The 23148-nt window shown below is 39.2% G+C and overlaps 1 protein-coding gene across 1 annotated transcript in view; it reads right to left on the reverse strand.

Moving 5' to 3' along the window:
* Positions 1-9315: 9315 nt before the first annotated feature.
* The window catches only part of LOC126369671 (protein amalgam-like), a 37988-nt gene continuing 24155 nt past the window's right edge, over positions 9316-23148 (reverse strand). The window contains exons 4-10 of the mRNA XM_050014230.1: positions 21349-21507; positions 16355-16483; positions 14730-14867; positions 12451-12600; positions 11710-11814; positions 10832-10936; positions 9316-9485 (exon numbers count right to left, since the gene is read on the reverse strand). Coding sequence (XP_049870187.1) covers positions 9466-9485; positions 10832-10936; positions 11710-11814; positions 12451-12600; positions 14730-14867; positions 16355-16483; positions 21349-21507 — 806 coding nt within the window. The 3' untranslated portion in view covers positions 9316-9465. The remainder of the gene's footprint in view (positions 9486-10831; positions 10937-11709; positions 11815-12450; positions 12601-14729; positions 14868-16354; positions 16484-21348; positions 21508-23148) is intronic.

Raw genomic sequence — 23148 nt, forward strand, 5'->3', positions numbered from 1 at the left:
TGTCGATTAGCGCTAATAAGTATGTGAACGCAAATAAGTTATGTCGTTCTGTCAAAATACGAACATAATCACGTGCACGAATGTTAGGGAAAAAAACTATTTTTGTTGACGACTTGCCGCATATGGCCGGACAAATGGGGACCACTGAAAGCGCTCACCCTGAAGTAGCTGTTTTATTCACATGGGTTATAAATAAGTAGTATAAAGATGTGTTTATACCGACGCGGCATAGCACCATCATAAGATTATACAATATTTTCTCTTTATTGTGGAGAAGATGAGTATTTCAAGTAATTTGCTACACAAATGTCGCTATTAGGGTTCGTTAGTGGTCGTATTAGTCTTTTTAGGAGACATTAAATGGACATTAAAAGCCTGACATATTCAGTACTACCTTTATTTTTTGCGGAGAATAGCTTAATTGTACTCGCCTCTCGCTTTAGAGACTCACTTCAGGATCCTAATGCCGACCCCGCCGGCACACCCTGGACACTTCATACAAACAACCTCGTTTTACACAGACACCACACATTGACGTTATCGTACTCGCGCGTCTGTGTGTGTGACTTCTGACGCCATACGATTCAAGTCTAAACTATGTCCGAGAGGGGGTGAGGTAAACCTAGCTCAGACGCTGGTGAGGAGCGGAGAGTTGCCGTTCTAAACGTAGTATTGTTCCTTATTCTATGCCGCCGGCGAGAACAACAATTTCCTCATTCAACGCTTATCGCTATCGGTCCACTAGCGTCGATTAATTGTTCCAAATATAAACTCTCTCAGACGACGCACTGAGCTGAGGTTCGCACCCAACAGGGTCAAAGATTTTTGTACCGGATGAGTGTCCTCAGCGCTCCCCATTTGTCCGACCCAGTTGCGAAAATCTACAATAAGTCACGTAATAAAAAAACAGATAATGCCGGTAAGCGGTAATTTTTCATTTTTGCACTATTATTTACTACAATAGGCTAGTCTCCAACTAACCAAATCAGTTAATTTTTACTAAATGTCAACACACACACACACGAATTATGACAACACACGAATTAAGTACTTATGGAATTTGTATGAAAAAGCAAGCTGTGCCGTCATAGAAAAAAGATGATCGGTGCTTCGGAAGACACGTAAAGCTGTTGGTCCCGGTTACTACTTACTGATGTATGTTAGTAATCGTCACATGAGCCATGTCAGGGCTTTTGGCGGCTAAATAGTAACCCTGACACCAGGATTGATGGGGTTGGTAATCCACCTCACAACCCACACGATAGAAGAAGACAAAATTCTTGTTATATGATAATAGACGGATAGAACTGAGCCGATGATATACAAAGGAATTTTCCCATTTCTTATAACTTCAAAAAACTCGGATTTAATATATGATTTCTCTTAAGTACTTATTCTCAGAAACTTTCGTGAACACGTGATTTCTATTAAAGACAAGAACACATCGATAAATAATCAGAAATTGATAATGAAATATCTATTTATAACTCCCCTAATAGGCTAGTATCCAGCTAGTTAAATCAGTTATTTTTTTACTAAACGTAAAAACACGAAATTACTATAGAATTTGTATGAAAAAGCACACTGTGACGTCATAGTAAAACGGGGTAAAATGTGGGGTTTATTATTACGTTTTTCTCGATTAAAATTCGTATATTAGTTATTAAGTAGAAAAATGAAAATGTTTTCGTTAGTTTCAGATCTTTCTTTAATTAGTAATTAGAATTTCATAATTTATCTTAAACCTAGTACACGAGCCACTGATACCCTGTCCTGTTGATTGAGGGGAGGCATGTTCCCAGCAGTGGGACGTACAGTAAGTATAGGCTGTTTAGGCATGTATGTTTTATGTATGAAGCAGGTGTTCTGTTGTGTGACAATGACCGGCTGTACCAACCGTAGTGTCAGAGTTTTTGTTTTAGTGACTTTTACTTGACCGCATTATTTGCTTATAACAATCAGGTTGAAGCCAGAAAACAATTTACTTTTAACAGTCGACATCAAATACTAATCACTCTCACGATCTAACCAAATGCGACTCCAAACATCACATTAGCGATGCTAAACATATTAGAGTGTAGCAGCGCGAACCCACCAATCGGCAGAAACCAATTTAATTGATATCACAGTGCACGTAGGGAAACCAATTAAATTGATATCACCTCGCACGTAGGGAATTAATGGCCGTGACTGAGCGAATCCTCTCGTATTTGGTATCAACCTGTATAGAATCAGAATCGATATTGGAATCTTACTTTTAAGTATTCAGTTCAATTTAGATTTATTATGGGCGATAGGTACCTTGTTGTTATTGAGCCGTGGTAGCCCAGTTGCGTTCCGGACTCGTGGTCACACCAGGTTGTCACACCAGTATGACAAACAGGAATTTTATTCTTGTTTGTCACCGATAAACACAGCACTACTTATAATGACAAGTCAGGATAAAAGGTGTTGTATTGTTAGCGGTGTGACAAACAAGAATAAAATTCCTGTTTGTCATACTGGTGTGACAACCTGGTGTGACCACGAGTCCGGAGGGCCCAGTTGGTAGAACGCTTGCCTCTCACTTTGAGGTCGCAGGTTTGAATCCAGCACAGGCCTAAACCAATGATTATCGAATTTGTTTTCGAATGTTTGGATCATAAATGATTATCACGTGCTCAGCGGTGAAGGAAAACATTGTGTGGAAATCTACACTCCCGAGAAATGCAATTTTCAGAGGTATATGACTTAACCTGTATTGGCTGGATTTCCCTTCGCGGGTTGGAAGGTCAGACAGGCAGTCGCTTCTGTAAAAACCCCGGACATGTCAAATCTTCGGGTTAGGTAAGCGGGCCCTGTGAAAAACGGGATAATGGTAGGGAGATGATGATGAGGTTGGACCTTGCCACCATAAGGATCATATCGTCGACTTATAAGCGCCTTTTAGTTAACAAATCGTAAAAACCAGGTAAAACGCGTATTCTAATGTGATTTATATCGACAAAATCTAGATTTCTCTTAATTATAATTTATTTAATAATTCTGGGTAAAAATTGGGACTGCAAACTTGGATTGCAACTAACTTGTCTATTGCGGGGTTTTGTTGACAAAAATCCTTTACAAAAGTGATTTTTCAAAAAGGCGCTTATGTAGTGTCCACTATAAGGCCGCAAATTGCAGGGGACAGGAAGGACCGGAGAAGGTAACAAGCGAGTTTAATTGCCTTACCTCTAATTATGCTCAGGCTCAAAAAATAAACTAATTTTTGACTTTGTCCGGCTGCCAAGTCAAAATAGCATAAAAGAAGCACTGATTTGTAGGATGTTCACCGCTCCCGTTCTTTGTGGTCCACTTTTTTTCCATCTGGTTTTTTTGTGAATTTTCCCCGGATGGCATTCACTATTTGGCCGGGCAAATGAGCGCAAATGGACACCAATCTGTCTTTGGAGTTCGCTTAGCACGGCAAACGACGACAAATATCTCCTAAACACCACTAATCGGAATGATTACGAGAAATATTTTCTTGTTTCATACTTTTTAGAGTGCGATTTTCCGTAGCCGGGATTGAAATAAACTTTTTTTTCTTGTTAAACCGGACCACACAAAGAATCCTTTTACGATATAAGACACCAAAACAAACATACCCTAAAGCCATTTTCATTTACATAAATCATGACAATTGCGAGTCAGGTGCTATAAACAAGCATTTCACACCATTACTTCAAGATGAGTTCTCGTAATTGTAATTTTATGCGCCATCTTACCTACCGTCAGTGTACTATAGGACCAATTTAATTGGTACAGCACTAAAAGCTTTTAGCCCAATAGCGGTGAGGTACAAAGGTTCACGTATCACCACGTTGGAAGTGAATCAAAGCGGTCAGATCTATTTTGTAGGAAGTCAATTCTTGGAAAGAGGTAATACATTCATGGATAAAGGTAATACTTACATAATTATATAAACAATTTGCGGAAAAATATCAGGACTAATTGCAATTCCACTTTGTTAGAATTCTAGTACCTTTCATTCAAAAGAATAATCTAGTAATTATCTAGCTCAGGTTTGCCGTTTTTTCTGGTCCAGCCAGCCATTTTGTCGTTTAGATAGCGGGACCACAATTTAAAGTGTAGTTATATCTTTTCAATGTCAACCAACCCACCTTTTTTACACGTAAATGAATATGGCAACAATATTTTTCAGTATCCGTGATTACCCTATTCGGAAAACAAGTGACTTACATCGTATTTTCTCTCTCTCTTTATTTAAGAGCTGCGCTCTTGTCGGTGGAGTAATCGCCTTCATTACTCCATAGATAGGGCGTGTAGAACAGTGGTTGCCCCAATCGCCTTCCGTTCCGCAGTACACCGACCAATTTCTCAATCGGTGATGTTCTAGCTAGAGCCCTACCAGAATCCATTTCCTCGGCCTCCAACCAGTACTGATACCGCTGCTGCCCGGCATCAGGGGCGCTTTTGAAGTAGCGGCGCCTACATGATACGTCACAAGATCGTCATAGAACCTAAGTAGCATTTTATAGGTTATAGCCCTTTCTAGTAAACTACCCACTACGTTCTACTAATCCTGTTGCTATTTGGTCGGGGACTGCTTATTTTTACATTCGCAGCTAACATATCTGATGGCCGTTCCACTATCCGCCACCTGTGGACCCCGTAGATGGCATCCTACACATCGTATTTTAATGAGTTCAAATCCTGGATCAGGCTACATGAGTTTGAGTTCACGTTGCGGTCATAGAGAATTGATATCACGTGGTTTCCACGATTCGGGCTCGGTTAATAGCAATAGGCTCGTCTCCTATTATGAGTACTTGGGACTCAATCATAGATGGCGAGGGGTGGGTGTGTATAGGTCCTATACACCTCTGCTTGATGCTATGTTATTTTCCAAATTAATAAAAGCCGTCAATTCAGTGACTAAGTAGGTCCTATTACTTTTTACTAGACCAGTCTTAGCTAGTTATTCCGCACGGGCTATTCTGTATACAGGATATAAGTGGCATCGTAACGAAAGCTTTGAGTTAATATCAAGTGTAATTTTTCATCGCAAATGTATAATTATAATATAGTAGAAGAATAGTAGTACCTAGTAGAATTGAAAATAATGTAAAAAAGAAACACAAAAAAAAGCATGAATTCGACGGTAAAATGCACTTGATATTAACTCAAAATCATAGTCCTTTACAATTTTAATAATTTATGATTGCATTGGTAAGTAATCGAGTATTCTTCACAAGACGCACCTCTCATTTTTGAAAATTAGGTTTATTTGTGTCTCTTTAAAACAATTAAATACTTAAATAGGCGAAACGCAACGTAGGTAGGAAAAGTTTTAATTGATGTGGTTCTTTGAGAAATTTCAAGTCTCTTTTTTCGAAAGTTTTATCCAGAAAAACTAACACAGCGGCATGCTACGGGCTACGATGGACGCTTGTCCCGCTCATCAATCCTCGTATTAATTAATAACTACGTTAATGGAGCAAATAGCTTTACAAAATAACTTTATTGTGTTCGTCAAGTTTCATATTAGTTTATAACTAAGTATATTGATGGAACGAGTTACTGTACTTACTTTATTATTTCAAAACGGCCATTGTAGCGTGTCGCTAGTTTAGATACTTGATAATGTTTAACCGACTTCAAAAAAGGAGGTTCTCAATTCGTCGGGATCTTTTTTTGTAATGTATTGTCAGTATTCTAAGAGCAACCACTTGTCCTAACAGCTTAAGCTTGCCCTAAAGGTGAACATGCACTTACACGGGCCGCAAAACCTGCACGCGCCGAAGTTATCTCAGCTTGTGGCAAAAGGTGGGTAGTTACGCGACTTACTTGTAATATACTAACCGAATTAGGGATCACCAAGAATTTTTTTTGTGATTATGTCCCCATCAGGATTCGAAGCCAGGACCTCCGGATCGCTCTACCACTGGACCACGAAATTAAATAAATTAGAAATTGTCACGTCGAAAGAAAACAACAAGTTATTACGAAATTTTGTTTTATTTAATAATTTTCACAACATAACATGGTCTTGCAATTGTGGTGTGGAATTTTACACTAATTAGCTATTTACAGTGAGTTTTTATGGTTTAAATAAGAATTTAAATAAACATAATCATCCCCCTAGCATTCACAGGATCCGCTTACCTAACCTGACGATTTGACAGGTCCGGTTTTTTTAATTAACATAATGACCTTCATAAATAAGTGGTGCCATAGATTTTTAATCTATACAACTGTCTAAATAATAAAAGGACGGCAATTTCTCATCTAATACAATATTTTAATGCTATCAATTTAACGCATAAACATCATAACTCACATCAAATAATAATTTTAAGACGACTTAACGACTTAAGTCGTTTATATTATAAAGCTTTTTTGTATATTGAATTGTTACAAGTTTTAAGTTGGCAAAAAACATTTTTGACCCGCTTTGAATTTATATTTTACTTTCACTTACAATTATTTACAAAAAAAAAACCTAAAGAGTTTATGAGCGTTTCGCACCATGGACGATTCGGACTTAATTTAAAAAAAAGCATTTATTTGAGCTGTGTTCCGAATCGCTCCAGTGTGTAACGCTCAATGACCCATTTCAAATATCTAGCCGGTAGTTACCATAGTACCCAAGAGATATAGTTGATATGAATAGCTTCGTGCATATATTTACATTGTTACAACATTGTATGTAACATCATACTTGTAGGCTGACCAGAAAGACGACATACGAAAATTGTCTATGGGTCCGTGTAGTTTACGTGTACGAAGAGAATGACGGATTTTCCAATCGACGTTCCCCAAACACTCGATAGATGGCGTTGTTCAGTTTTAACGTGATAATTACCTATTTTCTCATTGCTGGGGTAAATAGTTATCCAAAAATGTAATGTGTATGGCAGAAGCATATATAAAACTAATTGTTGCTTGATATTTGGATCACATTATGTATAGAATGATGTTGCTACCTATATTTCTTCTCTTTATTTTGATCAGAATAATAATGGGTGGAAGCTGTTATTGTACCTTGGTGTAATAAAAAGGGTCATCATTTATACCCAAAAACAAAGACAACGAACGCAGATTGGAAAGTCCCCCTTTGATAACCAGAGGCCTAATCTTGAAATTCAGTTTCTATACCTATAAACATATAGAAATCCTACACTGTGATTGGTTGCAACTGACAACTCTTTAAAATGATATACATTAATATACGTATTTATTTATGTAGACAGCAACATTATATAAACAAATAGCAATAAATCTTGAGTCGATTATTGTACACCACTGTATTTACAGTCAGGACAAATAATTATGACCGTAGAAAAAAATTCGCGGGACAAAATGTGACATAATTTTGCCAGAATCATAGGAAACGTATAATCAAATCAAATCAAATATACTTTATTGCACAGAACTAAAATTTCAACAATCAGACAAAACACATGAATACAGTACAATTTGGGCGGCCTTATTGCTCTAGAGCAATTTCTTCCTGGCAACCAACTACGTATAAGCTTTCATTACATGCAAGTTTCATCAGTGCAGACTCTTCGGCCAATTTCGCCCATTATCCTTTATGTTTTACGTAAAATACGATAAGCTAACGACTACATACTAAATGGTGTAGTCAGGGGTGCATCTATCGCAAGATGAACCCATACCTCACCGAGCTGGTGATCTCTAATGACGTCGACATCAACTTTGGTAGTGAAACTACCTTTATGTATTTCCCGTGCTTTTTCGTTTTCAATTCATTGCTATAAATTACTTCGGTTCGTCTATCTTTTTTATTCAGTTTTGGTACAGTAAAAGATATATGTCCAAATCGAGCTCGGTGACTTTACTAGAGATGGGTTCCATCAGAAATATTGGTTCGTCTTCATACCTCATTTGGTACGGAATTTGTTTTGGCGCCGCGAGTGCTAAATTGGTTGGCTCCTTAATGAAGTCTGTCAATCAGGTGAGTTACTTCCTATGCTGTTATAAATAGACTAGTGCCATGTTTATCAAAACTTACAAGTTTACACGTTCACAAGCTACAAGTTACAAGTACGTGTAATTTACGTTTATCAAAAAAAAAGTAGAGGGATTGTAAAATATACTTGTGTTATAAGTACTGACACTTGTAACATAATAATTTACATGTGTAGTTTTGATAAACACAGTTTAGTTATGATGAACATTTTTACAAGTGTTGTTAATACAGGGCTTGTAAGTTTTGATAAACAGGGCACAGCTGTCACTGTCACTCCACCCATGACCCGGTTTTAACCTGACACGTAATAAGCTTCCATTATCGTATACCAACGACCTCCGTAGTTCAGTGGTCGAGCGTCCGGGATCCCGAAGGTCCGGGTTCGAATCCCGATGGGGACATATCAGAAAAATCACTTTGTGGTCCCCAGTTTAGTTAGGACATCACATGCTGATCACCCGATTGTCCGTAAGATCATCCGTGCTTCGTAAGGCACGTTAAGCCGTTGCTTTCGGTTTCTAATTACTGATGTAAGTGCTTATGTGGTTTTTCCATGAGCCATGTGAGGCTTTTGGTGGTTCAATAATAACGCTGACACCAAGGTTGATGTGGTTCGTAATCGATATCACAACGACTAAAAAAACATCAAGCATTTTAAGAGGTCTGCATGATCATGATACTAAATGCGTTGATAAATATTAACGTTATAGCAAATCATTATAAACCCATAGATCTTTACACGCTCCATAGTTTACGTGTGTGTTTCTGGTCAGCCTAGAATTACTTAAATCTAAAGCGAAACAAAAAAACATAGAAAGACGGTTACTTATCCACTGAATATTTTTGCGTAAACCGAATACCAATTCGATACACAAACTTACTTGACTGGACAAGTGGTAACACACGTACTTACACATACATTTTGCGGGAAAGTGTTGTAACACTGCAACATTGGCGCTTAATAACATGCAATTAATTACCTGTCATGTTCAGGGTAATCAGGATACCTATACCTAAACACCTGTTTGGAAATTTTAAACATAAAATCATGTTCAACACACATTTTTGCATTACTTACAGCAGAATCTCATTTACAGCAGAAACAATAATCATAAAAATTGAATAAGAATGCATTTTAATTACAGGCCAGTGGACGTATTCACATTTGCATTAACGACTATTTTCATTCAGACTCATTTATAACAGCAGCATAATAATTGTAAGCTTCAAAATTAAATAAGACATTAAAGTCACATTTTGATTCTCTCGCCAAAATCCAAGTGAACTAAGGACCACAACACCATAAAGTAACCGGTTACATCACTTCTCTGCAACACTTCACTAACCTAAAGTTCAACAACCCTGGTTCAGATCCACCTGTGCACTAGTACGATGGTGACAGTCCAAAGGCATTGCCTGGTGGGGGCAGCGTCGTGAAGCGGGGGCCAACCACCGCCCCAGGGGATGACACCGCTCCCCATCTCAGGTCACATCGTTGTCACCATTTCTGCAAACGACATTTTCTTTAACACTTTCAGGGGTATCCCGATTCTATATAACAACAAAAACGTTGAAAATGCTGCACAATATACTATGGACAGTGTATTGGGTACTAGAGCCCTATCACTTACAAGGGTTATCTGGGTCGTTCTTCTTTTTTATCGACAATGATCTGTCCTTCGCTCTGCTATGTTATATATGTTTTAGAATTTTATTTAATCTTTCCATTGTCCAAAAATATAGTTATCTTATTATACTTAAAATACTAGCGAAATACTAATCGGTTCCTCGATTAGTGATTAACGTAGCTTGGTTGTTTTTCACAAAATTCTGTGACAGAGTGGTAAATCGAAATGCTGTCTCCGATGAAAAGGGCCACTCTGTCACTATTTTTTTTGCAATGCGCCTGCAAGGAACTGTATATTACCAAGATAAAGAGAAACACTAAATACTCCTCTACAGACACATCTCTATATGATGTTTTTTAAATATTTATTGCCGTTATAATGAAAGATGTTAAATCCGATATAACGAGAAAATGACTTCTTATTGTCGATAAAAAAGAAGAATGACCCATCTACTCTGGTGTTGTAATAAAACTATCAGTGGACTGTAAAAAACTGGTAACTATTGTTTTGAGAAAATAAGAGAAAAAAGGGCGTTGTCAGCTCTTTTGCCGAGAGCTCGTAGCGGCGCGCAGACCCGTTGCCGTTGCTGTAATGTTGAAAAGGCGCGCAGGCGCGTTGCACCTCTTATGCCGCTCGTAAGTCCGGGTGGGTTTAAATGTCACAACTCTCACAAATGTCACTGATACGCCTGAGCGTCAGTTTAACAAAAATCTCGGTGAAGCGTAGGATACTCAATTCATCACGATGGAAGTACTTCTGACTACTCCGATTGGGATAATAGCCGAAAAAGTATCCATTAGTCCAAGTGTCGATCAAGAAGTTATGAAATATAAAGATCCTATTGACCTCGTAAGCATAATATCTGACAGCTGACTAACTCGGTCACATACCATGAAGAGACAAATCTCTTGAATAATGCGCAGTTAAAGTACTAAGGTTGATAAATACCACTGACCGCAGCAAAATACTGTCTAAAACATTATATTATGTGACCAGTTAGGGTTGAACTACAGAGAGAGAGAGAGAACATTCAAACAAGACATACGTACATAACAACAAATAAACAAGAGAACATACAACAGAACATTTGATACATCTGGCCGCACTGTATTGCACTTTCCTATGCTTCTTCGTCTGCGTCTTCTGGTGTGGAAAGATGGTAGGTCAGCCCTTGCCCCGCATTATCATCAACATCATTATTGTCATCATCATCATCATTACTTACCTAGATTCTGCATTTGATGTTGACTTAGTACAATATAGGGATCATCGAGTCCTTGATCATCCAGTACTCCTCGATGCAGCTGCTCTAGATGTCTCTCTGTGTCGTCTGCAACATGCCGTTTAAGTTACACAACTAATCTATTGATGCACACCTGTGTGTATCTTAAATCGGGTAAATCCCTCTATGCAGGGTGTTAGTGACATCGTAACGAATACTGAGTCAGACCATGATTCTGAGTTGACATCAGGTGGTCCTGACGAGAAAATTCATAAAAATTTTCGTGTTTTTTTTTTTTCAATTATTTTGAGTTCCATACTTTAGCGACGGAGGAGCTTTGAGGAGCTCGGTGGCGCAGCGGTAAACGCGCTCGGTCCGCGATTGTTGAAGTAAAGCAACTTTCGCAGAGGCCGGTCATAGGATGGGTGACCACAAAAAAAAAAAAGTTTTCATCTCGAGCTCCTCCGTGCTTCGGAAGGCACGTTAAGCCGTTGGTCCCGGCTGCATTAGCAGTCGTTAATAACCACCAATCCGCACTGGGTCCGCGTGGTGGTTTAAGGCCCGATCTCCCTATCCATCCATAGGGAAGGCCCGTGCCCCAGCAGTGGGGACGTTAATGGGCTGATGATGATGACTTTAGCGACGGAAAATTCTACTTGATAACTACTCAGAATAATGGTCTGAATCACCCCTCAAACTTTTCGTTACGATGTCACTAACACCCCGTATAAATTCAAAATTCAAATTCAAAATATTTATTTCGGAAACTAGTCCATATTTAGTTAGTAACAAAAAGCTTAACCTAGTATTAGTAACAGATTCGAAAGACGAACAACATAAAAATAAACTACAAGCCCATAGCGACCTTATTAAATACTTACATGGTAACATGGTGGTGGGTGGTGGCTTTGTAGTCGTTGTTGTCGTGGTGGTCGTTGTCGTCGTCGTTGTTGTTGTTGTTGTTGTCGTCGTGGTTGTTGTCAACACTGTTGAACATTTACGTCTATTAAACTCTTGTTGCATTTTAATGTCAGAATCTGATAAAATTGCAGAATTTCTACCAAAACTGTGTTAGCAAACACTATTGTTCTGACATTTACTATAGGTAGAGATTGCTACCTAGCAGTACGGTCGCTTATTGTACTCTTTTATTTCTCTTTTGTCTTTTTATTAAGATTGCTTGGTAAAATTGCTGCATGAGCATTAAGGCAGTCTGTTTTGCCTCTTTGTATCTGTTGTCCTTATTTCCGTAGCTTGTGTCCATTGTGTTCAATAAAGTATTTTATCTACCTATCTTTTGCTTTGTATTTTTGTATTTCCCGTGTGTGCTATAAAGTATTTGTTATATTATGTAAGTATATTATCTTTTATGTTATTGTATTGTAGCTGTGGCATCCTCTAGTAATACTTTTTTTTCATCCTTACTTGTTTTTATATAAGCTAGCTACATCAAAAGCCACGCCTGTCACTTACCGTCAGGTGAAATTGTGGCTAAAGGCTAAACTAGGATCAATTATAAAAAATCGTTTGATGTAAAAACTATTTGGATAAAAGCTTGCCTATGTATTTTACTTTCGCGTGAATCTCTGTAAAATGTTTAGTAGTGTAAGGAAGTTTCTTACTGTGCAAGAACATTTCAGCCTGGGCTCTTCCCAGGGTATTCTCCACATGACATCTATACGCTCCAGCATCATCCCTGGTCATATTCTCCACTATGAGAGCCAGGGTGTGTCGGTAGCCACGAGTGGACATGCTCAGCTGATGCTTGGAACCTGGGTAAAGGAAAGTTTATCAAATATAACGGTCAGTGCCCTGATAAGTCTGTATGCTTATCTTAGTGTATTGACTGTCTGACTTCTTCTATCGTGTGGGTTATTATGTGGATAACCGACGTTATCAACCCTGATGTCAATAGGGTTATTGATGATGATGATGATGTTGAGCTTATTGTTGAGCCGCCAAAGCCTTGCTAAGGCTACTATTTGCTTAAGTAAGTAAATAGTTGTTACGTCAGCCATGTCAGGGGTTTGATGGCTTTATAATAACGATAACCCTGACATCAGGTTTGCTAAGGTTGGTCATTGATCTTACAACCCACACGAGTAAGGAAATGAATCAATAAGCAACCACAAAATTAACTCGCAGATACACAAAATATAATGAGATAATATCGATGCTTACTTTGAAAATTTCTTGCGTAAGTGCTTAGCGAGAAATTATAGGGAAAATGGAAAAGTTGGACGTAAAAGATCTTCGAAAACTTTGTCGAAAGGATGCGAAAACGAATACTCCGGAAAAACATATGATTTAAGTAGTTTGTATAACGACAGATAAGAAAAGAAAGAAAATTAGATATCAACCCCTCACGTGCAATGTTATTTTAAGGCCCATATATGGGACATGTACGTATGAGTTCCAAATTTATTGCTTCATATGTGGTTAATACACAGTGGACGAATGTGCATTCATATTGAAGCGAAGCGCTAACAATTTGAAGATCATTAGGACAGGATTTCAATGTGTCTGGTTAATTCCGCTCTCTCCACTCCGGTCAAAACTGTTCCGTTTTAGTGGGAATACAACACACACGCGTGTACAACACACATGGTTATATAAATATTAATTATTTCTCAACTCTTCCTCTTTGTGTCGTGCCTTACAAAAGAATAGTCTTTCTTTCTTGAAAACAAAGAACCTTTTGAACTACTTTACTACACAAAAGGTTATGCATTGCCGCTCCGTTGCGTCACCGCAACGCTATGATTTCAATTAACTGTCCCATTATAGACCACAACATCGCAACGCAGTTTAGCTCAAAATGCGTACAACCTTTCTGCATATATTTTATAATGTGATACTACAAAGGCCCCGATTCCTGCAGACACCTCCTAATTTTAGGTAAGTACTTTAAGTTATACCTGTCATTTTCTTATCCACCAAAAATATGATTCGGATGATTGACAGCTCTTAATTTTACAAGGAATGAGTAAATGAATGGATAACTCGGGCGAATCAAAAAGGTATCTCGCTGGTATGCAAACCGTTTGACGTGTGCTGCCAACTTAATTCTGTTGGGTTATTGGCTGATGTAAAATTTTTAGACGGTTGTTTTAGATTTGTGCTTAAAATTGACGTGTGTTCCATAAATTTTATGCTTGTCGATTACCCGTCCCTTTCTTTTCGGCGGATAAGAAAATGACAGATATAACTTAAAATAAAATTAGATGGCGTTTACAGGAATTAGCACCATAGGCGGTCTTGACGTTCTCTTCGAGACGGAGCGTCGACGACCGCTGAACCGCAAAAGATATAAAACGAATTGTATCACCTCTTTTCTTCAAGTTCTAGAACATAGAATGCTTTGGGTTAGGGTTTTATGGTATTTTTCCCTAGGGCAATTACTTTTTAAAAGTAACTGATTCGAGTCGTCCGATCTAGTCAAATCAGTTAGGTACTTTATTAACAAACAAACAAAAATTAAACTACTTACGTACATGTTATTATGAAAATGCGCTCTCTGGTGTCATAGCGATATCTGATAAAAATACCGATCATATTAATGCATTTTATTTGATTAAAAATTATATCTAAATGAAATGGAAAAAGAAAATGTTTTTGTTTATTTTATTTTTTTGATCTGTCTTCATTTTATATGACCCGGTGACTTCGAATATCCTTTTTCCATAATTTCTCACCAATGAAACCTTCCCTGGACTACGACAAACATTTCAAAATGAAAATCAGTCAAATCGGCGTAACCGTTCTTAAGATTTTGCCAGACTAACGAACAGGAACTCATTTTTATATGGATAGATCAGCAAATCAGAGGTTCAGAAGAACGAGGTCCACACGATAGAAGAAGATGCAAATCAAAGACTTCTTCGAATTTTTTTGGACTTACCATTGACAAGCCTTTGCTCCCCATTCAGCGTCCAGTAGACACGAGGGACAGGGTATGCTTCCACAGTACATTGCAGAGTGACAGCGCTCCCATACAATGCTCGAATGGCCATCCTCCCAGCCCAAACCAATGGTGCAACTGCAGGCAAAGAAAGTTTTTTTATAGAAGTTAACATAACATAAAATAAGCTTACGGCTTTATTCCCAGTCGGACTAATTTTCTTCTTCTTCTATCGTGTGGGTTGTAAGGTGGAGTACGAACCTCATCAACCCTGTTGTCAGGGTTACTATTGAGCCGCCAAATGCCCTTGACGTGGCTCATGTAACGACTACTTTCTTACATCAGTAAGTAGTAACCGGGACCAACGGCTTAACTCATAAAATCATACTTTTTGGTCAATCAAGTGATCAGCCTCAAGTGTCCTAACCAAACTAGGGACCACAAAGTGATTTTTGTGATATTTCCCCACCGGGAATCGAACCCGGGACCTCCGGATCGTGAACCCAACGCTCAACCACTGGACCACGGTGGTCGTCGGGCTAATAAGAGGTACGTCCACCAAAAGATGATCTGAGTACCCACACCTCACCGAACAAGAAATCAGGCTCGTGTTCTAAACCACTGAATTCGGCTTTTATGAGTTCGAATTCCTGTTTAGATTATAGATAATTGTTATCACGTGGTTTCAAGATTTGTGCCGGTTAATGGCAATAGGTTCGCCCCCTTTTACATGTGCATGGGACTTAGGGTGGTATAAATAAACTAATCTCAGCTGAGACTGCCTCAAGACCATGCTTAAGTCCCTGTTCTTTATACAAACTGTCAGATTGACATGGTCTTGAAGGCACTCTCGAAGCTTAGATTAGTTTATTGATACCACCCTTAAACAAAGCTAGCGAGGAGTGGGTTTCACTATACACCTCTGCCTACCCCTTCGGGGATACAGGCGTGATGCTGTGTTATGTCATGAGTAATATGGTAAACTAATCGACATCTCATTCCTGTCTTTCCTCAATATTGGCACATATAATAAAGGCTGTGGTTTTTAACCAACTGTTCTCTTTTAGCTATGCCCTGTCTATCAGAGCCGATCCGCATTCGCTTCAATGGATCCTTGTTAATTGCTTCGTAGTACTCCCCATCGCTGTAGCGTTTATTGGAGGTTACTCACCGTACCCATACCTACTGCCAGAGTATATCCTCCATCCCGCTCCTATCTACGCCTTACGGCTGGAACAAATTACGAGCGCTACCACACGATGTAATTTCGTAACGCTAAAATCTACCAACGTACCTACATTTGGTTCTCTCTGTCATTTAAATTGAAACACAATTTTAATATGAACGGAGGGCACTGTTCCCCAAACGATGGAACATCTTATATCGTGTCCTGCGTGCCCGAACATCTGCACGCAGGAAAATCTGATGAGCGCTGCAGATAGCGCCATACTTATTGCCAAGTTTTGGGCCGATACTATTTAGTTTGACATCGACACGATAAGAAGAAAAACGGTGGGTGAAGATAGAATTAATTCTTCATTATACATAATGTTAATGACATCGTAACGAAAACTTTGAGGGATGATTCAGAGAATTTTACGTCGCAAAATAATTAACTAACTTACACATAACGTTAAGTTGTATCCTCTTGCTGACAGAAGGCGGTACTCCATTTGTGGCGATACACAGGAACGCTCCAGATATGTTGCGCTCCACTGCAGTAAGGTTCAACCACGGACTGCTCAACTTTGACACTGAAACAACACTTATACTGGTTACTACTGTCGCCAAACTATCGATAGTTAGCCTATCGATTGTTGACCTTGATAATAATTAATATTATCGATAGTCCTTGCAATAGTCAGAATCAATACTTTCGAGGGTATCGATAGTTCTTGCAATAGTCAGAAACAATACTATCGATAGTTCTTTCAATAATCAGAAGCAATACAATCGATAGTTCTTCCCATAGTCAGAAGCAATACTATCGATAGTCCTTGCAATAGTCAGAAGCAATACTATCGATAGTCCTTGCAATAGTCAGAAGCAATACTATCGATAGTCGTTGCAATAGTCAGAAGCAATACTATCGATAGTCCTTGCAATAGTCAGAAGCAATACTATCAATAGTTTTTTTCAATAGTCAGAAGCAATACTATCGATAGTCCTTGCAATAGTCAAAAACAATACTATCAATAGTATCGAGAGTCCTTGCAATAGTCAGAAACAATACTATCAATAGTATCAATAGTCCTTGCAATAGTCGGATACGCTGTGTAACGAAGTATTGATCCAAATGAGATATCGATAATATCGATAGCCTTTCGATACTATTGGTTTCTTTAACTATCGATTTAAGGTCACATAGTCACGCTGATGGTAAGTGCAGTTCGTAAGCACGCTTTTCTTATCTCATGGTCATGATCTCACAACCCACACGGGAGAATTTGCAAACGATTGCGAAATAAAAGCAATTTCAAACAATTAAACCGTCTTCAAAATATGTGTAATAAAAAGTAAGAAACACTTACATACGTATTACTCATACAATTTTTAGGTTGGTTGTGAACGACAGTGTAAATAAAATGTAGGTATGTAATTGACATACGATGATATGTCATCTTTGCAACCTTGGCTAAAACCCGCGTACCCCAGTGGTGGGACGCATACTGTTTATGTACTGTTTTATCATGCCGAAATCCTACCCTGACATAAATATAATGATGCGTCTCGCATTCTCATGAGGTAGCCTAGATTCTGCAGCGCGTGTTTTGCCGAGAAACGAAAGAGCCAGATTTCATCAGGTGCCGCATCCAGAGAATATAAGAAACAGGTTGGAAGCGCCAAGTGAGCGCGAAACGCGCGCCGTACAAGTATGAACAAACAGTTCATACTTTTGCACTCCACACGTCCGCAAACTTTACGACGGACGGAGCTCCCCGATAGTATATTAAAAGTTCGTCAAATCAAATCAAATTAAATCAAAATTACTTTATTGCACAGAACTAAAATTTCAACAATCAGACAAAACACATGAATACAGTACAATTTGGGCGGCCTTATTGCTCTAGAGCAATTCGTCGAAGTCGTCTTGTGCATTATAACCTGCAGGTCAATACATTTAAGGCAGGACTTTGATGCAAGGATGCTTCTTATCACAGGAAAGCTAACAGTCTTAGTACGATATTTGTATGCAGTATTTTATGAAACGTAATCATAAAATTGCAGCCTACCACATAAAATATATTGCCAGTAAAGTGCCTGTGCAGCGGAGTTCCAATCGCAAATAGGTTTATATTTGAATAAGACTTTTAATTTTTTTTTGTTATAAGTATACTTATAATATAAAAGTCAAATATGGTATAATATTTTTTTGTCACTTTGTGATATGGGCTTATTCCCGAAATAGTTTCAAACAGCTTTTATTAGATAAAATCACACAACACCGAAATACCAGAAAAAACGCCTGAGATAAAACATTTATTTTTGTGTCAAACATCCCTCAAACACTCATTCTCCAGTTATCTGGTGTGATATTTCCCGTTAGGAAGTTATTCCGACTTTCATCCGCCCCTAACGAGGTATTAGGTCGCCAAAACCGATAAACCCTATATTGGGTTCAATGATACGAACCCGGGTTTACCCGCGTCGATCGGAACCCATTTATTACCCTGGAAAATGTCGCCATTTTTGTTCTATCCGTCAATGATATAGTCAGGTTCTTGGAATATCATAAATCTTATCGAATTGGAGTCAGTATTGTAGGATAATAAATGGACTCCTATTATGCCAAATCAAAACCGTGGTAGCCCAGTTGGTAGAACGCTTGCATCTCACGTTGCGGTCGCAGGTTCGAATCAAGCGCAGGCCTAAACCAATGATTGTCGAATTCATGTTTGGATCATAAATGATTATCACGTGCTCAGCGGTGAAGGAAAACATCGTGAGGAAACCCACATTCCCGAGAAATGCATTTTCGGGTGTATCTGACCTAACCTGTATTGGGCTGGTTTTCCCTCCGCGGGTTGGAAGGCCAGACAAGAAGTCGCTATTAATTTTAAAATGAATAAATAACCCTAGCGAATAAAAAAGGCATCTCGCTCATATGCAATCCGTTTGTCGTGAGCTGTCAACTTAATTCTGCCGGGTTATTGGCCAATATAAATCTTTGGAAGGGTTTTTTAAATTACTGCCTAAAATTAAGGTGTTTTCCTTCAATTTTATACCCGTCCCTTTCCTTTTTGGCGGATAAAAAATGATAGGTATAACTTATAATAAACTTCTTCTCTTTTTCTGTCCCGTGGGTTGTGTGGGGGATTACCAACCCCATCAACCCTGGGGTAAGGGTTATAATTGAGCCGCCATAGGCCCCTGACATGACTCATGAAACGACTACGTACTTACATCAGTAAATAATAACGGGAACCAACAGCTTAACGTGCCTTCCGAAGCACGGATCATGTTACTTTTTGGACAATCAGGTGATCAGCCTGTAATGTCTTAACCAAACTAGGGAACACAAAGTGATTTTTGTGATATGTCCGCACCGGGATTCAAACCCGGGACCTCCGGATCGTGAGCACAACGTTCAACCACTGGACCATGGAGGCCGTCGAATTAAAATAAATTTAGATGGTGTGTTGTGGAATTAGCACCAGCTGACTAACCGTATGGTTAAGGCTGCTTTTCCACCAGAGCTGTGCGAGTAAAATGTGTCGTACGAGGATGTCTAGCTGTGCTGTGGAAATGTGTAGGGGTTTCCACCAGAGCTGTGCGAGGTAAAACGTCTCGTTCGATGAAGTGCAGCGGAGCTGTCAAAATGCGCAAATGTGCGGAGCGAGGATGCGTTGCGAAGCTGTGAAATGTGTGAGCGGGGGGGTATGCGGTGTAGTGGGAGCGGAGCGGAAAGCCTACCTGTCGCCTCGCGTCTCTGTTTGACACATTCCTCGCAACACATCCGTCGCAACACATCCTTCGCACACATTACTCACTTGTTTTGTATTTAGAATGACCTCGTTTCGCTAAACCCTTTTCCACCAGAGCTGAGCTGAGCGAGGCTAGGAAAATGAAGTGATTCTATTGGTGGATTTTTTCCTCGCACACCGCTTATCTACCTCGCACAGCTCTGGTGGAAAACCAGCCTAACCATGGTAGATACCCCAGATTGCGTACTCTCTAGACTCCAAGAGAACTAAGTCTGAAGTTTTAGAAGTTATGATGATCAAAATTGCCGAAGTTTCAGCTTGAGAGGGCAGTACGGTACTGACCGCTGTATTAAACTTGATCAAACCTACCGTACCCCATATTGGATGGGCTGTAAGCACGATATTGTTATAAAGGTAAGTATCTAAAAAATCTTATGTATGAAATAACAGGGAATAAGACAGAAGAGCTGTGTCAAGATAGTTCGTGGAAATCTGTAATACCGGCATATCATTACGTTACAGTATTTACAGAGTAATAAAAAACATAAAAAACACAAGCAGCCCATATAAATAACCACGTATTTTATTAATTAAACACACGGAAATCCGTAATATAAGCATAATCCTGTTGAATGACGTCCTGTCGAATCATTCGAATACAGCATTTCCAGAGTAACAAATAAAACACAAGCAGCCTATTATTATCCCACTGCTGAAAAATATATATCTTTTATTAATGAAAGTCACCTTTAACTACGTTGAAACATAGTGGAAAAAAAAAAAAAAAAAAAAATGAATAATCCTACAGTAAAGCCTGTTGACACACATCAGTGTCCAGCCCTCGTTTTTCAACATAACATCACGCTTGACTCCCCAGAGGGGTAGGCAGAGGTGTACATTATATACATTTTTAGTCCCATGTAATAGAGGGTGAGCCTATTGCCATTAATCGGACAGAAATGCTGCAAGCCATTTATCAATGACGAGAAAATATCTCGAAGACTAGGCATATAATAATACCACTATATATAGAACGGACCTCCACCAAACCGCATTGGAACAACGTGCAGTATGCTCCATACCCCTTCCGGTTGATTGAGGGGAGGCCTGTGCCCAGCAGTGGGACGTATACAGGCTGTTTATGTTTATAGAATGGTGACTCTCCGTCCCGCACCAATTCGTATTAGGCGCCGACCTCACCCCCTCTGGATCTTTATTATTATTATTATTTGAAAGTTGTGAGGGCCGGACCGAATCCAGCCCGCGAGGTCACTGAGACCTTGACAGATCTATTGTGACCTTAAATCCCTACATTTAAATATCCTCCTCTAGACCGATCCGTTTGAATAGATCCAACGTTTTTTTTGGGAGAAAGCTCCATGACTTCCTGGGGGTCCATTATGTGGCCCCCAAGTGTATGGCTTCTACTATGTATGAGAGCCTCACAGCTGCATAGCAGATGTAGTGGCGTCTCATCTTCCCCTAAGCAGAATCTGCATAGAGGAGACTCGGTCAACTCCATTCTGTGTAGGTGTTTATTGAGTCTACAATGACCCGTGAGGGCCCGTATCAACAACCTAACCTGCCCCCTAGTGAGAGTAAGGATTTTTGATGACCCTCTGGATCTTACTTTAGACTTAAATTGTCGTCAGCCGCTAAGGAGTAAGGGGGAACGTGAAGAAAACTATAATTACCTGAAGAAGTTTTATTAATCTTGAAGTGCCTAGAGTCTTCTCTTCTCCACGTGATAGTGGGATCCGGTGTTCCACTGGCGACGCATCGCAGCCACGCGTCCTGACCTTCCTTCACTAGAACCTCGCTGCTGCTGACCGTGTCGTCGATATCAGGAGGAACTGTGAGCATAGAACACACAATCTTCTCTATAAAAGCGATCATTGCACTGACGGACTGAATCACTCATTACGACATACTCACTTATCGACTCATTACGATATCCCAGAAACTACAAATGCTAGAAGTCTCAAATTTTCCGTGGGTATTCCTTTTACGACGTAGGTGCTCACTAAAACGGGATTTAGCGAAATCCAACATTACTAATGAACATACTTCACAAACTATTAAATGATCTCTAAGCCTTTACTATCGGGATTTCGTTTCCATTTTCAACGGTTTTCTGGCCATATCTTGAAAATTTCTTAACCGATTTCGATGAAACTTACACTATTCCCTAAGTTGGATAATACTTAATACAATAAAATATTTTTTTGCGATATGGTTTGAAGTTTCAGATAACTGCATGGACAAAGTTACATACATAATAAAATTTGGCACGCGTATTTAGAAGCCTACAAACATCATCAAAATAATAACCTTTATTTTTGAAGTCGTTTAAAAAACAACCCGTGCATTTAGTGTCACAGAATTTGAAATCTGCACCCTATGAAATCTTGGAATTTCGGTGGTTAACTAACTATCTCGTACTTATGTGAACTTCATACATGAACTGAGTATAAGTTAAACCAGAACCGCCCATTGTTCGGAGTTGGAGTGAAACCATCGTTTCTTGAATGTTGTTTTGCTGCTGTTCAAACTTTTGTACACGCAGGTACGTGCTTTTGGTGTTATTTTCTCCTTAATAAACGTCAAAAGCCCTTCAACCCCGCCTACGAAACCATTGCTATGTAACCAGTTACCAAAAAAATGTCTTGCTACGTAACTAGTTTCGTAGCAAGATATTTTTTTCTTGCTACGTAACGTACGTTTTTCGTGTATTTTTTCTTCTCGTGTTCTGGTTACATAGCAATGGTTTCGTAAGCGGCCTAAGGGGTCAAAAGTATTTTTAAAAGTTCATCATCAAAAAAGAACAACAACGTCTGTTTTTCCAGGTCGTTATAATCTAGGAGTCTTCAAGGCTAGAATGATAGGCATATAAGATGACCTTCTGCTATCGTGTGGAATGTGAGGTGGATTTAAACCCGGGACCTTCAGATCGTGAGTCCAACGTTTAATCCACTGGACATCAGAGGCCGTTATTGAGATGATGTTGATGACCTACCTAGCTTCTATGCTGGACTGGAGGGGAATACAAACATAAATCGCGTTCAACTGGAGTTTTGGGCCGATACTATTTAATTTGCCATCAACACGATAAAAAGAAGCTGCTTATCTTCCCGGTGACCATAACTTCGATAAGTTTCATAACACAGAACAAGCTCACGACTATATGCCAAATGGGGTAGTCAGAGGTACATTCATCGCAAGTTGAACTAAGTATCCACACCTCACCGAGCTTCTGTTAGACCAACACGGTAGGTAGTGAGCTGTATCGCCGTCAATAATGGTGGAGCCAACTGTGTTTACCACTTAAGATAAACAACAACAACAAAAAATAACTTAAACAACAAAACAACCAACAACAAAAAAACAACAACAACTAAACAAACAACAAAAAAACAACAATAAACAACTTAATAACTCATTGGTGCAAGTCCGATCGCAGAGTTCGAACCGGCGCTCCCCGTTGGAGAAGCAAG

This window comes from Pectinophora gossypiella, chromosome 9 (genome assembly GCF_024362695.1).
Source record: "Pectinophora gossypiella chromosome 9, ilPecGoss1.1, whole genome shotgun sequence".
Classification (NCBI taxonomy): Eukaryota; Metazoa; Arthropoda; class Insecta; order Lepidoptera; family Gelechiidae; genus Pectinophora; species Pectinophora gossypiella.